General features: G+C 44.9%; 2 protein-coding genes across 2 annotated transcripts in view; both read left to right on the forward strand.

The window, feature by feature from the left end:
• The window catches only part of TNN (tenascin N), a gene marked incomplete at its 5' end in the record, with an annotated part of 47903 nt that overhangs the window by 12495 nt on the left and 14290 nt on the right, over positions 1 to 21118 (forward strand). The window contains 6 exons of the mRNA XM_083509827.1: positions 739 to 927; positions 2589 to 2678; positions 5732 to 5995; positions 7054 to 7317; positions 18904 to 19034; positions 19915 to 20047. Coding sequence (XP_083365953.1) covers positions 739 to 927; positions 2589 to 2678; positions 5732 to 5995; positions 7054 to 7317; positions 18904 to 19034; positions 19915 to 20047 — 1071 coding nt within the window. The remainder of the gene's footprint in view (positions 1 to 738; positions 928 to 2588; positions 2679 to 5731; positions 5996 to 7053; positions 7318 to 18903; positions 19035 to 19914; positions 20048 to 21118) is intronic.
• LOC310709788 (tigger transposable element-derived protein 1-like) lies at positions 14293 to 15507 on the forward strand (the record flags this gene model as incomplete). The annotated part of the gene is made up of 2 exons (XM_083509828.1): positions 14293 to 14513; positions 14687 to 15507. The coding sequence occupies exon 2, from the start codon at positions 14713 to 14715 to the stop codon at positions 15505 to 15507; it is 795 nt and encodes a 264-aa protein (XP_083365954.1). The 5' UTR covers positions 14293 to 14513; positions 14687 to 14712.

Below are 21118 nucleotides of genomic sequence, written 5' to 3' on the forward strand. Positions count from 1 at the left end.
TTTGAAGTCAGTTTACCAACCATGATTTGTGCTCATTACTATTTGGTACGATGTCTAAATTGGAAAACCATTGCACCAAACAATGGCTTGCTCGTTATGCATGTTTAAACTCAAACCATAGTTTTGGTATAATGTCTGACCTGATACTATGACGGAAGTGCATAAAACCATGCACAACACAGTGAAAGTTGATAGTGAGAAGTTTTTCTTCCTCTTTCACAATACAAGAACCCAGGAGCATCCGATGCAGATGAATGTTGGAAGATTCACGACAGTCCAGAGAAAGTACATATTCACACAGTGCATAATGGTTAAATTATGGAATCTGCTACCACAAGACATAGCCGCAAATACCATAGATGGCTTTAAATAGAGTTTAGGGAAATTCATGGTGGATAAGGCTGGCAGACGCGGCTACAGTTTCACCTCACCGTTGAAGGCCATGCATCTCTCTGAATGCCAGCTGAGGGGAAGCCCAAGTGTGGAAGAGTTCTGTGGCACTCAAGTCCTGTTTGCGGACTTCCCAAAGGCATCCAGCTGGATCCAGCAGGGCTCTTGTGTTCTTAGGAGTTAATGGGGAAACTGCTGGCCCAAATTCCTCCCTTTCCCTATCTGCCTTTCATCTAAGCAAGTGCATTACATCCAAAGTTCTGTTATAATTATTCCTTAGAGAGCAAGGGGATTGATTGTAATAATGTGCTGTTTCAGCTTTGCTTTCGATTATTCTCTCTTTTCTAGAGGTCTCTGCCATTGGTGCTATATGGGTGACAGAAGAGACAGATAATTCCCTGGAAGTGGAGTGGGAGAATCCTTCAACAGAGGTGGATTATTACAAGCTGAGGATCAGCTCTTTGCTCCGGCCAGGGGAGGAGAAGGAGGTGCTGGTCCCTAAAAGCAGTGATGCCAAGAGCAGATATGTTATCACAGGTAAGTGGTGATGTGGTAAGTTTCTTACGATCAGGAATGAGGTCAGTGGAGAAGATCTGTTGATTTTTCTCACTGTTAACTGGAAAGAGAACTGACATTTGGTTGTTGATTTAGGCCCCATCTGCACTATACTTTGAAAGCACTACCATATCACCAACCAGTCACAGCTTCCCTGCAAGAATCAAGGGAATTGTAATTTTGTTAAGAGATGTTGCTGGACTCCAACTCTCACAAGATCCAGCCAGCCTGGCCAGAGGTCAGGGGTGATGGAAGCTGTAGCTCAGAGCCAGTGTGGTGTAGTGGTTAAGAGCAGTGGACTCGTAATCTGGGGAACCGGGTTTGTGTCTCCGCTCCTCCACATGCAGCTGCTGGGTGACCTTGGGTCAGTCACACTTCTCTGCAGTCTCTCAGCCCCACTCAGCTCACAGAGTGTTTGTTGTGGGGGAGGAAGGGAAAGGAGAATGTTAGGGGAGTGATAAAGTGGGATATCAAATCCAAACTCTTCTTCTTCTTCTCCTCAGCAACACACAAAGGGCCATAGGTTACCTGCCCCTTGCATAAAATAAAATAAAAATATGCTTATATAGGTCTAGGCATCTGTACTGAACATGGTCTCTAAGCAGTTTTTACAGAGTTCTGATTTATGTGCATTTAATAATAATAATATTTTTTTATTTATACCCCACCCTTCCTGGTTTAAAAACCGGGCTCAGGGCAGCTACAGCAAATACAAAACACTGTTTAAAATATGACTTAAAAACAGCATAAATTACAACATAAATGCATCATCAACGTCAATAAAATTCAAAAATTTTAAGGAAAAAACCCCCAGTTAGTACACATCAAATGATCACCAGGGCTAACTGGCCAAGTTGGTCCTACTAGGGCCAGAAGGAGACCAGGGAAGAGTTTAAGTGTGGGGTCCCAGAAGGGTTTCTTCATAAAAAAGGAAAGGGAAAAGGGAATAGAGGATCAGGCTAATTCAAATTGAAGGCCAGGCGGAATAGCTCTGTCTTACAGGCCCTGTGGAAGGAGATCAAGTCCTGCAGGGCCCTAGTCTCGTGGGACAGAGCATTCCAAACATTAACTTATTTTTGTTTGTTTCATTTAATGAGCTACAAAAGTGTTATGCAACATTTTAAAAATAAAAACCCAGCCCAGTGTCATCTGTATCCAGCATTAGCCATGATCAGAGCAGACCCACTGAAATTAATGGGCATGACTTATTTAGGTCCACTAATTTCAATGGATCTGTCTGAATAGTAAGTACTTAGATGGATAAAACCAACTGAAAACAGGACAACGCAGAGCCAACAAGCTGCAGGCCTCCAGCAAATAAATGCCTTTTGAGACAAACACGTTTCCCCTCCAGCTGGTGACACAAGTGTTGCAAAGAACAACCGTTAGGGGATTTCAGAGGGAAAGCCCTGCAACGGAGTCTCAGGGCTGATCTTCCCACTTGCAGACCAAGGCCTTCTTCCTCTGGGATGGATCTCACTGTGAACAGGAGAGATGCAGTTTTCCCCTTCCTCTCAGATCAGGCTAGACAAATCCTACATGCAACAAAGGAAAGCCTTTGAAACACATCTAGTATGGAATATGGAGAGAAATCAAAGATGCAGCTGTGTCTCAGAAGAATTTACCTCTTGTTCTCTTTATAGGCCTGAAGCCAGGAACCCAGTATGTGATCACCGTCATATCTATGAAGGATGAGATGGAAGGGAAGCCGTCCTCTGTGAACGGCTGGACAGGTATAAATCTAGGGCTTTGGCGACATCATTCCACAAGCACAGCTGCTACTGGTTGTCACAATTGCCGTAGCAATCGCTCATACAGTGTGATCCTTTGAGCCTTCCAGAGTGTCCCAATTACTCTCTCCAGATGTCTCTCTTCACAGTTAACTAAAATCTGTGTACAATCAGTACATGAATGGGCAGGGAGAGTGGGATCTCACCCCCTGGCACCACTTCAAGCCCCTCCGTGTTGTTTGGCTATTCTGCACAAAGCTTCTGTGCATAGTCTCTTCCACTGCCAAGGACAGTGTCTGTGCGCACCATGCAGCTTGTACACACAGAGGTTCTGTGTTCAAGACAATAGGCCAATGTATGGTGGCTGGGGCTGGTGCCTGCCGCTGCAATCCCAGTTCTCCTCTCTGTGTTAATTGTAGACAGAGTTTAGTCATTTGCCCAGAGCTTGGGTTCAGAAGGGTTTGCAACATCTCAGCATGGCCTCATCCACGCTTCCCCTTGTCCCACTGCTTTCCCCCAGGGAAAACCACTCTTAAGCTCTCAACTGGAGCAAACAGCAATTCTCCAGATTGATGTTTGCTCTGATTTGTGAAGAGGCCATGAATTAACAGCCCTCCCTCTGCTACTGGAAATGTAGGGATTCATCAATGGAATTACCAGACCACTGTTTTTTCTCAAAGGAGGGCAGACCCGGCGGCACCAGATGCCTATAGTTGGCAGCCTTGGGTTTGACTTTGGATCAGTGTTTTTGTTTACTCCTGCTGTCTTCAGAATTTTCTTGCCAGTGGGAGGAAGTCAGACTAGAGCACTGAAATTCTGCTTCCTCTTGGGCAGTAAATCATTGCTGTGGAATGTCCTGACTTTGCAGATGATGTGTCCATTTTAACAGTTTTGATTTGAACATGTTGTGCTCTGGGCTGGACATGAGAAGCACCATTTCTTCCTTTGTAGCTACAGCAAAGTAGTTCCTAGAAACTGGGAAGGGAATCTGAAAGGCAAAATATATCAAGCCAACTGTTTGGTCTATATTGCCAAAAATACAAACTGTCCAGTGGTTTGGTTGTAAAAGCAAGAGCTGTTTGGATCCATGTGGGCTGCTCTTCAAGCTCCAGAAAGAGTGCACATTTTCTGTTACAAACTGTTCTGCTACACCGAAGCTACGCACCCTATATAGCAATGAGTGGTGTCAGGAAAAAGCTGCCACACACAATTAAAGTTCCAGAACTTGCTTTGCAAGAATTGCACAGAATTACCCATGTGCACAACGCAACCACGTGGACAGGCACAGATTGCACAGATCATAACAAGAGAATTGGCAGCCTGCTGGGAGGATTTTGGGCGCCCATTTTTGGGAAAGATTTCATCCCATCATTCCCTGCCCATGGGATTAGATCATTTTCTCCCAGCTACATGGGAGCCACTCACAGAAAAGAGACTCCCATGCTGTTTGGATAACAAGGCCCTGCGTTAACCCACTCTTTGGCGCTTAATTGGAGCAAACATCAATTTGGAGTTTTAAAGGATTGGATTTAGAGTAGGTTTTCGTGGGTAAGATCATAGCTTTAAATCTAAAACCATGCCTGGAAAGAGTGGAGAAAAGGTAAGTGCGGCTGAACACAGAGTGATGGCTTAGACAGCAGTGAAGTTGCCCCCCACCAATGTGTTTTCCCACCTGCTCTTTCCCCACCTAGCTGTTCACATCAGCACGGCTTCATTAGTGTCAGATCCATCTCTGTTAGCGTTTAAACCAGGGTGCATTGAGGGGACTGAGATGTCTTTACCCTATGCAAAGGTGTTCACACCTTGGCTAGAGATGAATCAGGAACGGCTTAAGGACTCTAGTTGGTATGAAGTTGGTTTGAGAAATGACAAAAGATACACACACATTTTGATAAAGCCATGTGAGCACGGATTAGAAACCCAGCTCAGGAAATGCAGTGAGAGCACAGCAAGCAGCAGTGTGAATGCAAGCCAGAGTCATTTTGCTGCCTCCTGGAATAGAATCTGAGCATTATAAAATGGCTCTAATCTTATCATTCAAACTCAGGATCATCACAGTCCTTCAAACGGATGGGAATGTGGGAAGTCTTACTCTAGCACCACTGTGCAACTCTTTGGTTTAACATCTCTATTTTTAAAAGTGTGAAGTGTTTCATTCTTAAAGGTTGCTTGGATGGTTGACCATGGTGTAAGGTCTCTGTGAGTCATATTAGCCCCGTTTGGGCAATCTGCCTGCATGTAAAAGCAAGATGAGATCAGGAATGAGTGCATTAACCTTCAAACACGCCCACCTGCTGTCCTCTTTGGCCTCTCCAGCGTGGAAGGGAGCCTCCTGTACGTATGGCGGCTCCCTGCACAATTTAGACCCTTGACCTTCCCTTACACCAAACCACCCAGAGAATCTCCCCAGTACGGGAGCTCCCCACTTCAGAACTTTGCTCTCCAACCTGTGGAGTGTTACAGTCATGATGCCAGCGGAGTGGTGGAGGAGCTTCCTACACTTGTCTCCTTGCTCACATGTTGCTTCTGCATGCAAGTAGAATGCCTGGAGGGGGCTACTGTCAAACTCTGAAAGGGTTCATAATATAGACAGGTGCTGGCAAGTGTTTGAAATCAAATGCAGAAGATGCTTCTGCTATGAAATAAGGTGAAGGAGCAACCTTTGGTGGTAATTTTTTGAATAATAATAATAATAATAATAATAATAATAATAATAATAATAGTTTATTATTTATACCCCACCCATCTGACTGGGCTTCCCCAGCCACTCTGGGCAGCTTCCAACAAAACATTAAAATACAGTAATCCATCAGACATTAAAAGCTTCCCTATTAAATGATTGACTGGTGGATTGACTGAGCTGGAGACAGACAGAACTGATCACTGGAAAAGTCTCCTGATCAAGCTCCAGGAGGTGCTTTGACACGACTACCATTGATTTCCCTTGTGCATCAAAATGCTTTGAGTTGGTTTGCCTCGAAGAAATGGCTCCTGGAGATTTACAGAAATCTTGTCAGGATCACTGCCATGACTAAAAGTCCTTATTCCTTTCACAGATATTGATGGCCCAACTGATCTGGTAGCCAACCAAGTAACAGAAGACACAGCTACCATTTCTTGGAATGGGGCCCAGGCTCCAATAGATAGATATGTGGTGAGCTACACCTCAGCCGATGGTGACACCAAAGAGATCTCTGTGGGGAAGGACAAGAAAACCACTACCCTGGTGGGTTTACATCCAGGCATGGAGTATACCATCTATATCTGGGCTGTGAAGGGAACCCAACAGAGCAGGAAGGCAAGCATAACAGTTGAAACAGGTAAGCCAGAGATGTGATATTATGAAGTTTTGTGCTGTGTTCCTTTCTGCCTGTATTTTGTTTCTTATTTTCATACAGTATGCAGCCCTTGTTAAATGTTATAAAATTTTAGGATCAGTTCATGGGGGAGGATGAGCACTTACATTGTAAGTCATTGATGGAAGGAGTTGAGAGTTTTTCACATTGTGAAGACAAGCTTCTGAACTTAGGTCTAGAAGCGTGCCAGATGGAGATTCATTGCCAAGCTCAGGCCAACAGAAGGAACTACTGCCAGACCAGTGAGGAATTTCTTGACTACTCTAGGCCAGAAAGGGTCATATATGATACCACCTGATCTCTGTGAATGCTTCCAGTTCAGCTGTGCTAACTGATCTGAGCTAGAAGGAGAGTGTTCCTGCCTTTTCCTTGATGGACAAGCATTCTGTTAAGTAATTTAGTTGCATTAGTAAAGGTAAAGGGACCCCTGACCATTAGGTCCAGTGGTGACTGACTCTGGGGTTGTGGTGCTCTATTGGCCGAGGGAGCCGGTGTACAGCTTCCAGGTCATGTGGCCAGCATGACTAAGCCGCTTCTGGCAAACCAGAACAGTGCACGGAAATGCCGTTTACTTTCCCGCCGGAGTGGTACCTATTGATCTACTTGCACTTTGACGTGCTTTCGAACTGCTAGGTTGGCAGGAGCAGGGACCAAGCAACGGGAGCTCACTCTGTCACGGGGATTCAAACCGCCGACCTTCTGATCGGCAAGTCCTAGGCTCTGTGATTTAACCCACAGCGCCATCCGCGTCCCAAGCACCACCCGCGTTGCATTATCAATGGATAATTCCACCTTCCCAGATTCTGCCCTGCTCCCTCACATTAATTAAAATTCTTATGCATCAAGATGCACGTATGCATGACATTTTACTTCTGAGTAAAAAATCTACTTGCCATTCTAGCCATAGCAAAGTAAAGTCCCACAGATCAATATAACAAATGACTTACAGTTGCAGAACAAAGTCTCAAGAAGGTTATAACTGATAAAGAAAACAATAATAATACCTCCATTTTGGTTCATAGAGATAGACGGCCCTACAAACCTGAAAACAGACCAAGCAACAGAGAACACAGCCACTATCTCTTGGAATAAGGCATTGGCTTCTATAGACCGTTACATACTTAGCTACACCTCTGCTGATGGAGACACCAGAGAGATCACAGTTGGGAAGGATAAGACCAGCACCACCTTGACTGGACTGAAGCCAGGCATGGAGTATGTCATCTACATCTGGGCTATGAAGGGGAGCCAGCAGAGCAAGAGGACAATCACAAAGACACTGACAGGTAACTTAAGTGAGGAGCAGTGGAGAGAGGTGATGGGATTGTTGGTTTTTAATGATGTGGTTAAAGATGCCTAGATCCAGGTTTGGGGCAAGTACTCTTTGGTGGGAGAGGCTTGGCAGAGATTTAAGATAGCAAAACATGCAGCAAAGTATGGAAATGTTGTGTTAGACCTTTAAGATCTCCCCTTCTAAACCCCTTCCAAAGTCGCCCCCTTCCCTTAGCAAAGAGACCACACATTTGGCAATTTAAAAATAGTTTACTTACAAACTCTTCAAAGGTTAGATTCATGTGCTTTTCCATAAAGCAGCAAGAAAAGATGGGCAGTAGAACTTAGTTTCAAAAATGGTAAGAGTTTCTAAATTATCTGTATAGAAACACAAATGTGGCTTGCTAAAGCCATCCAGCTTAGACATCCTTACTGGTCAGGTTCACATGGTGGAGGGTGAGAGAACAGAGTTTGGTAACCCTTATTCCCAAGGTGAGGGGATGTGATCCAGCTAAGCCTGGCAGGGCAGCTTACTCCATGGTCTTAACCCCTCCGTGTATTAACTAGAGTTAAGCATTAACAAGGCTGTCAAATCTCTATTGGCTCCAGAGCTTCTTTGGGTGATGCTGACAATAATACTTACCGTATTTTTCGCACCATAGGGCGCACCGGACCATAGGGTGCACCCAGTTTTTAGGGGGGAAATCAAGGAAAAAAAATCCCCCCCCAGCCCCAAAGAGCAGCGTACAGGCTGCACACAACCTCTCCTTGCGGAGGGTTTGCGTGCAGCTATGGAAGAAGGCAAGGCAGCGAGTGGGATGGATCCCGCTCGCTGTTTTGGCTTCCCCTTTAGCCCCGTGCAGCCTCTCCTTGCCGGGAGACGCTGTGTGGGGCTAAAGAAGCCATAGCCCCACGCAGCCTCTCCATGCCGTTGGCACAAGCCTGCATTCGCTCTATAGGATGCACACACATTTCCCCTCAATTTTTGGAGAGGAAAAACTGCGTCCAATAGAGCGAAAAATACCGTATTTCAGTAATCTGTTCCTCAGTCGTATAATGCAACGCCCAGGAGTATTATCCTCTCTTAATTAAATCATAATAATGCAGGGCTGTTTCTAAAAGAGGTTTTTGAAATTACAGCTGGTCTAGAATGTAGTGGTCAGTTTGTTAAGTGGACTTGCCACTCTGGGCATTGTACAGCTGTGTTCGGATATCTCCACTAGTTTCTGTGTTGGTTTCAGCGCCCAACTCATTTTTAAAGCCATAAAACAGAATCATAGAGGGTTTTTATTTTAAAAAAGCAACAGTGATACAAGCGAGATTAAACCACATTTCTAACACCATGTATGCTTTGACCCTTAGCATTGCTAAGGCTTAGCAGTTAGGCAGCACTGAAAAAATTCTGCTCTCAGTGATGCTTCTGGCTCTGTGCTACATCACACCAAAGGGCAATATGGGTATCTGCTCTATGGACTTCTCCCAACACTATAATGCAGGGTGTCAAACTCAAATTCATCAGGGGCCGCATCAGCAGTTTGGTCACCCTCAAAGGGCCGGTTGTATCTGTAGGACTATGTGTCCACTCTTTATTATCATAAATTATTGTCACTGCATTCAATTATTACTGTTTTTTGTAATAATGTAAGTAATAACTAGCTCTGAAAGCAGAAACATAGTCAGAATAATGGCAAGTAGATATTCAAATGTACAATTATCACATCACAGGATGGCATGTGCTCAATATAAAAACAAGTGGAGGTTTCCTGGATGCATGTAAAGTGGAGGTTTCCTGTGTAGAACGGCCAGCGCCGCTAGAGGGCAGACGTTCTCTGGCTTGTAGGCTGCCGCGCATGCGCTGAAGAGGCGGCTTTCTTGTGTCAAAAAAAAAAGAAGAAGCGAGAATAAAAGGTGAAGGCTGGCGGCCGGCGGCGGCTACACGGGCCACATGACGAGGTCTGGCGGCCTGGATTTGGCCCGCGGACCTTGTGTTTGACACCCGTGCTATAATGGAATACTAATGGAGCTTCCTTCATTATACAAATAGCAGTATTATGGACATAGTGAGATACTATAAAATTTGCAGAAGCAGTACTGCACAATACTAATGGCAAGCCTACGGACATACCTTGTCCTAGGAAGGTGAATTTGAGGCCCTGCAGCTCCCTCTGTTGTCCACATGTGAAGAAGCTTGCACTGGACATTTTTTCAGCCTGTTCCTCTGCCAGTTTCCCTCTCCTGCAGCCAATATTGCCTGCTCAGAGTCTTCATATTACAGCATAATTTATTTTTTAAACTGCCAAATTCATGCATACCTAGCTGGACTCTCTTATTAGACAACACTAACTTTTCTGGGATGTGTGTGTGCGCACGACTGGGAACTTGACTTCTCTAAGGGACAGTAAGGTAAAGGTCAAGGACCACTGGAGGGTTAAGTCCAGTCAAAGACAATTATGGGGTGCTGTGCTGATCTCGCTTTTCAGGCCGAGGGAGCCGGTGTTTGTCCACAGACAGCTTTCCAGGTCATGTGGCCAGCAGGACTAAACCACTTCTTAAGCTGGAACATCCCCTATATCAGATTTGGCTAATGTGTGACCTGGCCAGGTGATCCCTGCTGGTTGGGACTGATGGGAGTTGGAGTCCAACCCATTTGCAGGGCACCATGTTGGCTAGACCCACAGTCAGCTTACAAACAAGCTTAATCATGTATAGAGTGGTACATCGGGTTACATACACTTCAGGTTACATATGCTTCAGGTTACAGCCTCTGCTAACCCAGAAATATTACCCCGGGTTAAGAACTTTGCTTCAGGATGAGAACAGAAATCGTGTGGCAGCGGCGTGGCAGTGGCGGGAGGCCCCATTAGCTAAAGTGGTGCTTCAGGTTAAGAACAGTTTCAGGTTAAGAACGGACCTCCGGAACCAATTAAGTATGTAACCAGAGGTACCACTGTACTCAGATCTGAGCCCCATTGAGTTCAGTGTGATTTACCTCCAGGTAAGTGTTCATGGGAGAATGAACTGAATGTATTCTCACCCTGCTCCTGGCTGATGTGTTCATTTATCCCACATCACCTCTGGTAAACAGGTTTTGTGGATTCTTATATTGTTTCAAAAAACTGCAAAACTTGTTTGACCAAATGCAACTGTGGGATGAAAGATACGTGTGAACCCATGGTGGGAATCAAAGTCTCTATTAAACTACTCTTAAAAACTAAGAGGAGCTTTATTATGCTCATGAAAATAAGTTTTGTTTTAGTGGGATTGAATTTGGATGGTGATGTTTACAGATACTCTGTAATTTTTTGTAGCTGTATGGCTATGGAGATCTGATAGTTGTGACAACGCTATGTTGTCACTATCAACTCTATGTTGTATGTTTGCCTTGAAATAGCACGGCCTGCTCTTACAGCTGCAGTTCAAGAGTCAACTAAACAGGAGGTTGGCAAAGCATTGATTTATGTGTCCTGGCATTTTTAAATTTTATTTTATAGTAGCCTATGGGCTGAGCTACCAGCCAGAAACATGGATTGGTCTGGCATGTGTGTTGCTGTTTGTCTGCCAGTTTGCCAGCCAAGATGAGAGTTCCAGACATGTGGAAGGGCAGCCAGAGAACACAGAACCACAGGCGGCTTTGTGCGCAGAGCTAAATTCATAATATTGGCGTTTCAGCACAAGATAAGAGGCTGCCTGCCCTCATGGAAGGCCTTCCGGCCTCTTCAACTGCCGCAAATCTTTTCTGAAACTGATTTATGTAAGCAAGTTCTTAGATAACGAGTCTGACAAAAATAAAACCTACCCATTCTTTCTCACACAGATCTGAAGTACTCATTACTATATTTTTCCGTGTATAAGTCGCCCCCATATATGACTCCCCCTAATTTTTGGGACTCAAAATTAAGAAAATGCAGTATGCACTATCCATGTATAAGACGACTCCTTATCTTAAACTTCAGAAATTTAGGAAAAAATATAGTCTTAAACATGGAAAAATATGGTATACTATCTGTTTTTTAAATGAACTTGTGAGATTTTTTTCCTACTTAAGCCAGGTTGAAACAGGTTCCCATGTTATACTGATTTATTACCCAGCGTAGGGGCCAAAGTAGTTACTTATTATATGAATTCGGTACCCTGCTGTTCAGTTAAAACTTTCAGAGCAGCTTGAGAGCAGTAAAGTAAATAAAATCAGCAAACATGTTACAAAAATAGCAGAGGACTCAAACAAAAATTAAAATTCAGTTGTAATTGAAAGAAAATGAAACTCTTGAAAAGCATGGATAAATTAAAATGATTTTATCATTTTTTTTGGGGGGGGCACTTTATGCATTACCAAAAAAGAATAACTGCATCACCTCAAAATGACAACAGCGGGTTCATTTTTGCATTAATCTAAATACATTAATTTATAAGTATAGTTACAAATTTATAGATAATTGTTATAATTTAAATTAGGGTTTGCTACCCTTTGGCCCCCCAGATAGTCCTTTACCATTGGCACTACTGGTTGGGGCTGATGGCAGCTGAAACACGCCGTGTCTCCATCCATAGCAGGGGGAGTCTGTGCCCAGGTCACCTCTGTGCTTGCTCAGCTCCCCAGGGCAGCTTCAAGGCCCCTGCTAGCCTTTTCCATGTTTCCTACCTTTGAACTTGACTTGGAGTGGGCACAGCCTTTCAGTCAGGAAAGTCTCCTCAGCGCCAGGCAGGCTTCCCTGGGGAGGGCATTCTGGAACTGGTGGCCACCACCGAGAAGGCCAAGGGGAAGTCAATTTCCTTGTTACCCAAAAGCCATCTTGCTGAGCTTCAGCAGAGGAGCTATAGTGCACAAGAGCTGCTTTACTATTTCCCCTCTGATTACTTTTCTGCCCAAATTTCTTTCCCCAAGCTTCTGTTCAATGAATGGGAGAAGAGACATAGCTATGGCCTCTTCCCCCTCTCCACTTAAGACTACAGTAGTGCCCCGCAAGACGAATGCCTCGCAAGACAAAAAACTCGCTAGACGAAAGGTTTTTTCGTCCGCGATTTGCCTCGCAAGACGAATTCCCCTATGGGCTTGCTTCGCAAAACGAAAACGTCTCGCGACTTTGTTTCCTTTGTGTAAAAACCGTTAAAACCAAGGGTGCTTAGCTTGAGCAGCTGCAGTTGCGACTTGGCTTCGAGGAGCAACTGTTAGCACGTGGTTTGGTAGCCTTTTCTCAGACTTTGCTCACTTTTGAAGATTTTCCAAAACTTTTCCAGAACTTTTCCAGAACTTCTCTTTCATCCATTTGGTAAGTTAAACTTTTATAACTTTTTGGGGGGGTTTTGGATTTTGGGTTGGGGTGTTTGGGATTCAAGGACTTGGTGTTGGGAAGGGGTTTGCAAGAATCTGGGGGCTTGTGGGCCTTTTTTGGGAATTTTTATGATTTTCTGTGACCACTGGGCAAGGTTGTTTTTTTTTGAAAATTTTTCTGAGTTTGAATTTCTGAGTGCTGGCTGGCTGGGGGAACAGTGGGGGAGGTTTCTGCAGAAATCTGGGACCATTTGGGGTTTTTTTGGGAATTTTTATGATTTTCTGTGACCATTGGGCCAGGTTGGTTTTTTTTGAAAATTTTTCTGAGTTTGAATTTCTGAGTGCTGGCTGGCTAGGGGAACAGTTGGGGAGGTTTCTGCAGAAATCTGGGGGCTTGTGGGGGTTTTTTGGAATTTTTATGATTTTCTGTGACCACTAGGCATGGTTGTTTATTTTCAATTTTTTTCCTGAGTTTGAATTTCTGAGTGCTGGCTGGCTAGGGGAACAGTGGGGGAGGTTTCTGCAGAAATCTGGGACCATTTGGGGTTTTTTGGAATTTTTATGATTTTCTGTGACCACTAGGCATGGTTGTTTATTTTCAATTTTTTTTTCTGAGTTTGAATTTCTGAGTGCTGGCTGGCTAGGGGAACAGTGGGGGAGGTTTCTGCAGAAATCTGGGGGCTTGTGGGGTTTTTTTGGAATTTTTATGATTTTCTGTGACCACTAGGCATGGTTGTTTATTTTCAAATTTTTTTTTTCTGAGTTTGAATTTCTGAGTGCTGGCTGGCTAGGGGAACAGTGGGGGAGGTTTCTGCAGAAATCTGGGGGCTTGTGGGGGTTTTTTGGAATTTTTATGATTTTCTGTGACCACTAGGCATGGTTGTTTATTTTCAATTTTTTTTTCTGAGTTTGAATTTCTGAGTGCTGGCTGGCTAGGGGAACAGTGGGGGAGGTTTCTGCAGAAATCTGGGACCATTTGGGGTTTTTTGGAATTTTTATGATTTTCTGTGACCACTAGGCATGGTTGTTTATTTTCAATTTTTTTTTCTGAGTTTGAATTTCTGAGTGCTGGCTGGCTAGGGGAACAGTGGGGGAGGTTTCTGCAGAAATCTGGGGGCTTGTGGGGTTTTTTTGGAATTTTTATGATTTTCTGTGACCACTAGGCATGGTTGTTTATTTTCAATTTTTTTTTTCTGAGTTTGAATTTCTGAGTGCTGGCTGGCTAGGGGAACAGTGGGGGAGGTTTCTGCAGAAATCTGGGGGCTTGTGGGGGTTTTTTGGAATTTTTATGATTTTCTGTGACCACTAGGCATGGTTGTTTATTTTCAAATTTTTTTTTTCTGAGTTTGAATTTCTGAGTGCTGGCTGGCTAGGGGAACAGTGGGGGAGGTTTCTGCAGGAATCTGGGGGCTTGTGGGGTTTTTTTTTGCAATTTTTATGATTTTCTGTGACCACTAGGCATGGTTGTTTATTTTCAATTTTTTTTCTGAGTTTGAATTTCTGAGTGCTGGCTGGCTAGGGGAACAGTGGGGGAGGTTTCTGCAGGAATCTGGGGGCTTGTGGGGGTTTTTTGGAATTTTTATGATTTTCTGTGACCACTAGGCATGGTTGTTTATTTTTGAAAAAATTTTCTGAGTTTGAATTTCTGAGTGCTGGCCATGTTGTTATTTTTTGATTTTTTTTTTTTTTTGTCTGGGTGGGGAAGCAGTTGGGGAGGGGTTTGCAGCAGTTGGGGAGGGGCTGGGGGAGCAGTTGGGGAGGGGTTTGCAATTTCTGTGTTGTGGGTGGGTTGGTGCGTGTCTGTGGGAGCAGTTGAGGTTTTTGAAGACATTGGTGATTTTTGAAGCTTTTCCTAAACTTATTTTTCAGCCATTTGAGGTTTCTGAGGACTTCGGTGGTTGATTGTTGAAGCTTTTCCAGAACTTCTCTTTCATCCATTTGGTAAGCTAAACTTTTAAAACTTTTTGGGGGGTTTTTGGATTTTGGATTTGGGGTTGGGGTGCTTGGGATTCAAGGCCTTGGTTCTGGGTTTTAATTTCTGTGTGGTGGGTGGCTGGGTGCTTTTGTATTTTTTGGGTTTGAAGCACATCACTGATTTTTTTTCTGTTTCTGAGTTTACGAAGGTAGGAGCTGTGCTGCCATGGGACCCAAGAAGACTGCTGCTGCGGTGGCCGGCGAGAGGAAGAAGGAGAAGGTGACGCTGGAAATGAAGAAGGAGATCATCCGGAAGCACGACGGCGGAATGCGTGTGACGTACATCGCCAGGGAGTACGGCAGGAACCCATCGACCATCAGGACCATCCTGAAGATGAGGGAGAAGATCCTGGCGACTGATGCAGCCAAGGGAGTCACCAGGATCGTGAAGAACCGCCCAGCTGTCCTGGAGGAGGTCGAGAAGTTGCTGCTCATCTGGATAGAAGAGAAGCAGCGTGCAGGGGACACAGTGTCTGAGGCCGTCATTTGTGAGAAGGCCAAGGCCTTGCACGCTGACCTCATCCGGGAACAGCCAGGAACCTCAGCCGAGCCAGAAGTCTTCAAGGCTAGCAGAGGTTGGTTTGACCGGTTCAAGACAAGATCTGGCATCCACAGCGTGGTCAGGCATGGAGAGGCTGCCAGTTCTGATGTTCCTGCGGCTGAAGACTTTGCAGCGGAGTTCCTGGAGCTTGTGAAGACGGAGGGCTACGTTCCGCAGCAGGTCTTCAACTGCGACGAGACCGGGCTGTTTTGGAAGAGGATGCCCAAAAGGACTTTCATCACTCAGGAGGAGTCCAGGCTGCCTGGCCACAAGCCCATGAAGGACCGTCTGACCCTGCTCTTCTGTGCCAACGCAAGCGGCGACCTGAAGATCAAGCCCCTGCTGGTGTACCACTCGGAGAACCCACGGGCCTTCAAGAGACACAAGATCGACAAGGAGCGGCTGAGTGCAGTGGCGTAGCGTGGGGGTGCAGGGGGGGCCGGCCGCACCGGGCGCAACATCTGGGGGTTAGGGTTAGGGGGCGCAAATCCACGGGTTAGGGGGCGCAAATTACTTGCCTTGCCCCGGGTGCTGACAACCCACGCTACGCCACTGGCTGAGTGTCATGTGGCGATCCAACAGCAAGGCTTGGGTCACACGTGTGCTGTTTGTGGACTGGGTCAATCTTGCTTTTGGCCCTGCTGTCAAGCAGTACCTGCTGGACAACGACCTGCCGCTGAAGGCTTTGCTTCTGATGGACAATGCTCCTGCCCATCCTAAAGGCCTTGAGGTGGACTTGTTGGAGGAGTTCAGCTTCATCAACATCATGTTCCTGCCGCCTAACACCACGCCACTGCTCCAGCCGATGGATCAGCAGGTCATCGCCAATTTCAAAAAACTCTACACCAAGGAGCTTTTCAGGCGATGCTTCGAGGTGACTGACTGCACCACCATCACCCTGCGGGAATTCTGGAAGGACCACTTCGACATCGTCACCTGCTTGAAGATGGTCAACACGGCCTGGAAAGGGATCAGCCAGAGAAATTTGAATTGCGCTTGGCGCAGCCTGTGGCCGGACTGTGTGGCACCAAGTGACTCTGATGCACCAGAGTCAACAGTGGTGCAGGACATTGTTGCCTTGGGGAGGACCATGGGCCTGGAGGTCACGGAGGAGGACGTCTGCGAGCTGGTGGAGGGGCACGACGACGAGCTGACCACCGTGGAGCTGGTCGAACTGCAGGCAGAGGCTGCGCAGGAGCAGGCCTCACTGGAAGAGGAGGAAGCAACTGAGGAACGGCTGTCCTCCGAAAGACTGAGGGACATTTGCCAGAGGTGGAAGGAGGTGCAGACTTTTGCAGATCTACACCACCATGAGAAGCACGTGGCACATGACGCTGGGAACTTTTATGATACGAGGGTCATGTCGTCTTTCAGGGAGCTGCTGAAAAGGCGGATAAAGCAGCAGACTATGGACAGGTTCTTGACCAAGAAGCAAAGAGTGGAAGAGGAGCCTTCTTCGAGTGGTCCCTCAGAGTCTTAGAAAATGTACTGTACACTTTGTTGATTTTTAAATGTTTTTCTGTCATGTTTATAAAGTTAATTTATTTTCCCTTCAATTTTTGAACTGCTCTTTACAGTATGTGTGACTTTAAAGAGCAGTTAATAAACTGTTGTTGTACCAAATTTGGCTTTGTTTGGACTTTTTTTGACCATAGGAACGCATTAATTGATTTTCAATGCATTCCTATGGGATTTCGTGCTTCGCAAGACGAAAAATTCGCTAGACGACAAAAATTGCAGAACGAATTAATTTCGTCTTGCGGGGCACCACTGTACAGCCTCTTGCATGAGGGGGGGGGGAGAACCTTAGTTAAGTATATTTATTTACTTGATTGGGGGGGCAGACACCCCCTGCTCCCCCTGGCTATTCCCATGTAGCTGATTTTCATGGGGGGGAAACCGTGAGACTGCCATGTAAAATCTAATGTGGCTCTAAATAATTTCTGAAACCACATTCACAAGTCTAGTTCCATCCTGACATTTTTTTTCTAAATAACGTGTTATAAGAATTTTAAGGTCTTAGATATATAATACAGTGGTGCCTCGCAAGACGAAAAGAATCCGTTCTGTGATTCTCTTCGTCTAGCGTTTTTTCGTCTTGCGAAGCAAGCCCATTGAAGGATTAGCGGATTAGCGCTATTAGCGGCTTTTAGCGGCTTATCTGCTGATCGGATCAGCTGATAAGCGGCTTAGCGGCTTAGAAAAAGGGGGGGGGAGGGAAAAAAACCCGCAGGAACTCCCAAGGCATTGTCGTCTTGCGAAGCAAGCCCATAGGAAATTCGTTTTGCGAAGCACCTCCAAAACGGAAAACTCTTTCGTCTAGCGAGTTTTCCGTCTTGCGAGGCATTCGTCTTGCGGGGCACCACTGTAAATGTTCATAAATGTACCAGGCAGGCACATACATGAGTGTGTGAACCGTGTGTCTGGAGCAGCGCAGGGGGACAGTCCTGAAACCATTTTGACTCCCAAGCTGACCAAGTGTTTCTCTGCAAGGATGGAGGGGGTGAAAAAAAACCTTCCCATTGTATCAGGAATTAGGTAATTGCCATCTCAAAGGAATGGCTGGACCACCAGAAAAGGCAATCAGATAAGGCATTATCAGATAGCTTGGCAGACAGGAAAAACAACAACATTCAAATTTCTGTTGTAGACCGCCTTTTCTGTGATGTAGGTATGATGTTTGTGGGGGGTGATCTTGGGCTACACCCCTTCTGTGATGTGTGTATGGAGGGGTGGTCTGGAGCTCCAGGGCAGGGAATTTCAACATGGATATATAAGGCCATGCGCGCCATTGTTCCTCCTCCTTTCTCCTGCGTGTGGGGGCAGGACCCTGTTGCAGCAGTCAATAAAGATCAGGCTTACTAGCTGCTTTGCTTCTCAGTATCCTCTGGTTTGTCTCTGTTATTTTCTCCCCCTTGATATAGAACCTACAAAAGGACTCTATATGGGCTCTTGGGTACCCCATAAGGGAAAAGGAGCAGGTTTTTTTTTACTTATATCAAATGTAAACACTTTGTGATAGCTTGGTGGCCCTGAATGTTTCTAATGGCTTGGTTCACTACTTTGAGGCACTGAAGTACAGTGGTGCCTCGCAAGATGAAAATAATCCGTTCCGCGAGTCTCTTCGTCTAGCGTTTTTTTTGTCTTGCGAAGCAACCCTATTAGCGGCTTAGCGGATTAGCGCTATTAGCGGTTTAGCGGCTATTAAAGGCTTAGTGGCTTAGCGGCTAAAAGGCTATTAGCAGCTTAGCGGCTTAGAAAAAGGGGGGGAGCGAAAAAATTCGCAAGACTTGCAAGACGTTTTCGTCTTGCGAAGCAAGCCCATAGGGAAATTCGTCTTGCGAAGCGCATCGAAAAACGGAAAACCCTTCTAGCGGGTTTTTCGTCTTGCGAGGCATTCGTCTTGCAGGGCACCACTGTATGCAGCATCCCCAAACTCCTTGGGCTGGAGGCTGAATAAAACAGCATCTTGGTGGAAATAAGATGATGTATGCTAACTCAGAGGTGGCATGAAGCAGAGGTGGAGAAACTGCTACTGTCTTTCGCAAAGCAGGATGGGGGGGGTGCGTGGGACTGATGCTGCTTTAGACTGTTTTGCAAAATATTTTAATACTCCTAACAAGGAAAATAAAGGCAGACCTTGGAATTTCTAACCACTCAGGGAATTGTGGAGGGGAAAATGGTTCTTCCAGTAGTTTGTTCAATTCCTCTTAGGAATATGGGGAGTTCAAATCTCTTTCTTCCTACACAGGTTATTGTAATGAACAAACCATATAGCAGGTTAAAACACCTTCACCCACTTTGTCTTTTGCCTAGAAATTGACCCTCCCAGGAATGTCCGTGTGTCAGATGTAACACAGTCCAGTGGACTGGTCACTTGGACACCACCCGATGCTCAGATCAGTGGCTATCTTATCACCTATCGGGAACCAGATGGTACTATCAAGGTAAGTCTGTAAATTGCTATGTGAGCAAATGTATGATTAGCTAAGCCAACAGTTCAAAAACACACAAGCTTTTCACCCATGAACCCAGATTTGATACAGAGATTCGCTACATATGCTTTGCATTTAATGTTTTTAAGTTATATGAAAAGTTGGTACAGGTGGCATAACTGTAAAGCAACACTGAATCATCATGAAGATTTGGCATGTAGCCAGTATATAGTCAGGGGCCCCCTTTTGCCTCATTTTAGTTCTGAAAATGTCCAGCCCACACGCAAGATGGTTTATGATATACAATTATAATAAGGCATTAAAACCACATAAAAGCAAATTATAGAAACAGCAGTTATAAAAGCAATCTTGAAATGCAGCCTAGAGATAAAACAGTATTTTTAACAGCCTTTTAAAAAAACAGAAAAAGAACAGTTGATTTCAGAGATTAAAAGTGAAGCTTTTAATTTGACTTGCCCCATCCTTGTGTTTTGGGAATATAAATACAGCCTATTCCCTTCAAATACTGGAACTTATTCTATGAATGCTTTGAACTACGAACCTCAACTATTATTCAGCGAGTACTGTGTGCATCTGACTTGCTCCTCTAGGAAGGGCAGTCTGTGGTTCTTTGGATCCTGTGGGATCAATTCCAATCAGCCCCAGCCAGCATGCCTGATGGTCAGGGATGATGGAAGCTGCAATCCAGCAACACGTTCCACTATCTTCCTCTAGAGAAACTGCATTTTTCACTTCCCCATGGATCACAACCATCCTTGGGTAGCCAATCATCTCTCTCCCTGCCTCTCACAGGGATTGGAGGCGAAGGTCAAGAAGGGCTGGAGCCAAATTGTCAATGAAATATAATTTTTGCCTCTCTTTTGTGTGTCAGGAAGTGCGGTTAGGTCCTAATGAGGAAAGGTTTGTCCTAGAAGGCCTTACTCGCGGAACCAAATACACCATACATATCATGGCCTTTAAGGGAGACCGCTGGAGTCGAAAAACAACCACCACCTTTTCTACAGGTAGGCTTTGGGAACTGCAGTAAAACTTCCTCGACCTGTTGTTCAAGATGGTGCTTGCCCTCAAAATGGGTCACGTGGCACTGCCAGCTGAATCTGTGTTGATCTTCTGAGGATTTTTTGTATTATGAAGGCTTGGAAAAAGGCCCGGAGTTCAAGGAGTAGGTCAGTCTGGTCTCAGGGTTTGGATCTGAAATTTCAGGATTTTAGCCGCCTTCCCGGGGTCTCCAGGGGAAGAAGTAATTTGCACCACACCGAATCTTAGTAGGAAAATATGTGACTGAAAACCATAATCACAAATCATACACATTCATTTTTATAACCAAGTATTTGATGATGTCATCAGGAGCAGAATGGAACGCAAATTGAGCTCAGATTAAACTTAATATAGTTTTGTTTGCCAAACCCAGTACTGAATTGAGCTGAGGGAATGTGCCCATCACCATTTAACATGTATTTTTGCTTTGAGAGGTTGAACAACTGTTTCTGGTGATCTGAGAAACATTATGGGTGTATTTAAAAGAATCCTAAGAACAATGTCTTAATAGCCTATTCTGAAGACATTCTAAATTTGATGATTTTGCACGTCAGATGTGAATAGTAATAGTGGAATAAGTTTTAACAGGTCAAGAACTGGTGGCACTTTCATAGTAAATATGCCAGAATTTCAAAGTACCACATACATGTTGTCTAGTTTTTAATTTTCCATAATGTAGATGTGACTGCTGAGCCCCTTAACTTGAAGAAAAGTAAACTCACTTATGAGATTGATCATCAAGGCACCAGTTAGGAAGAGCTCATCTGTGGTGAGCAAGAAGGACTTTTGTTTTAGCTTATACCTGAGACATTTTTTGGCAAAACGAATTCAAGGATGCTAACCATCTGTGAAGCCTCAACAGAGAATGAGATGGGAGAATCTTATCATCAGCTCAGAGATGACCAGAAAGTAGGGACCCTGTTTTAATTCAGATGTTTACATCATTATTAAATAAGTTTAAAAGGTGAGGCTCCAGTATAAAACCTTGTTTGATGCTACTAGATTTGGGAATACAGTGGAAGAAGAGTTCAGTGTGA

Source organism: Podarcis liolepis (assembly GCF_965112155.1).
Source record: "Podarcis liolepis genome assembly, chromosome: 6".
In the NCBI taxonomy this organism is placed as follows: domain Eukaryota; kingdom Metazoa; phylum Chordata; class Lepidosauria; order Squamata; family Lacertidae; genus Podarcis; species Podarcis liolepis.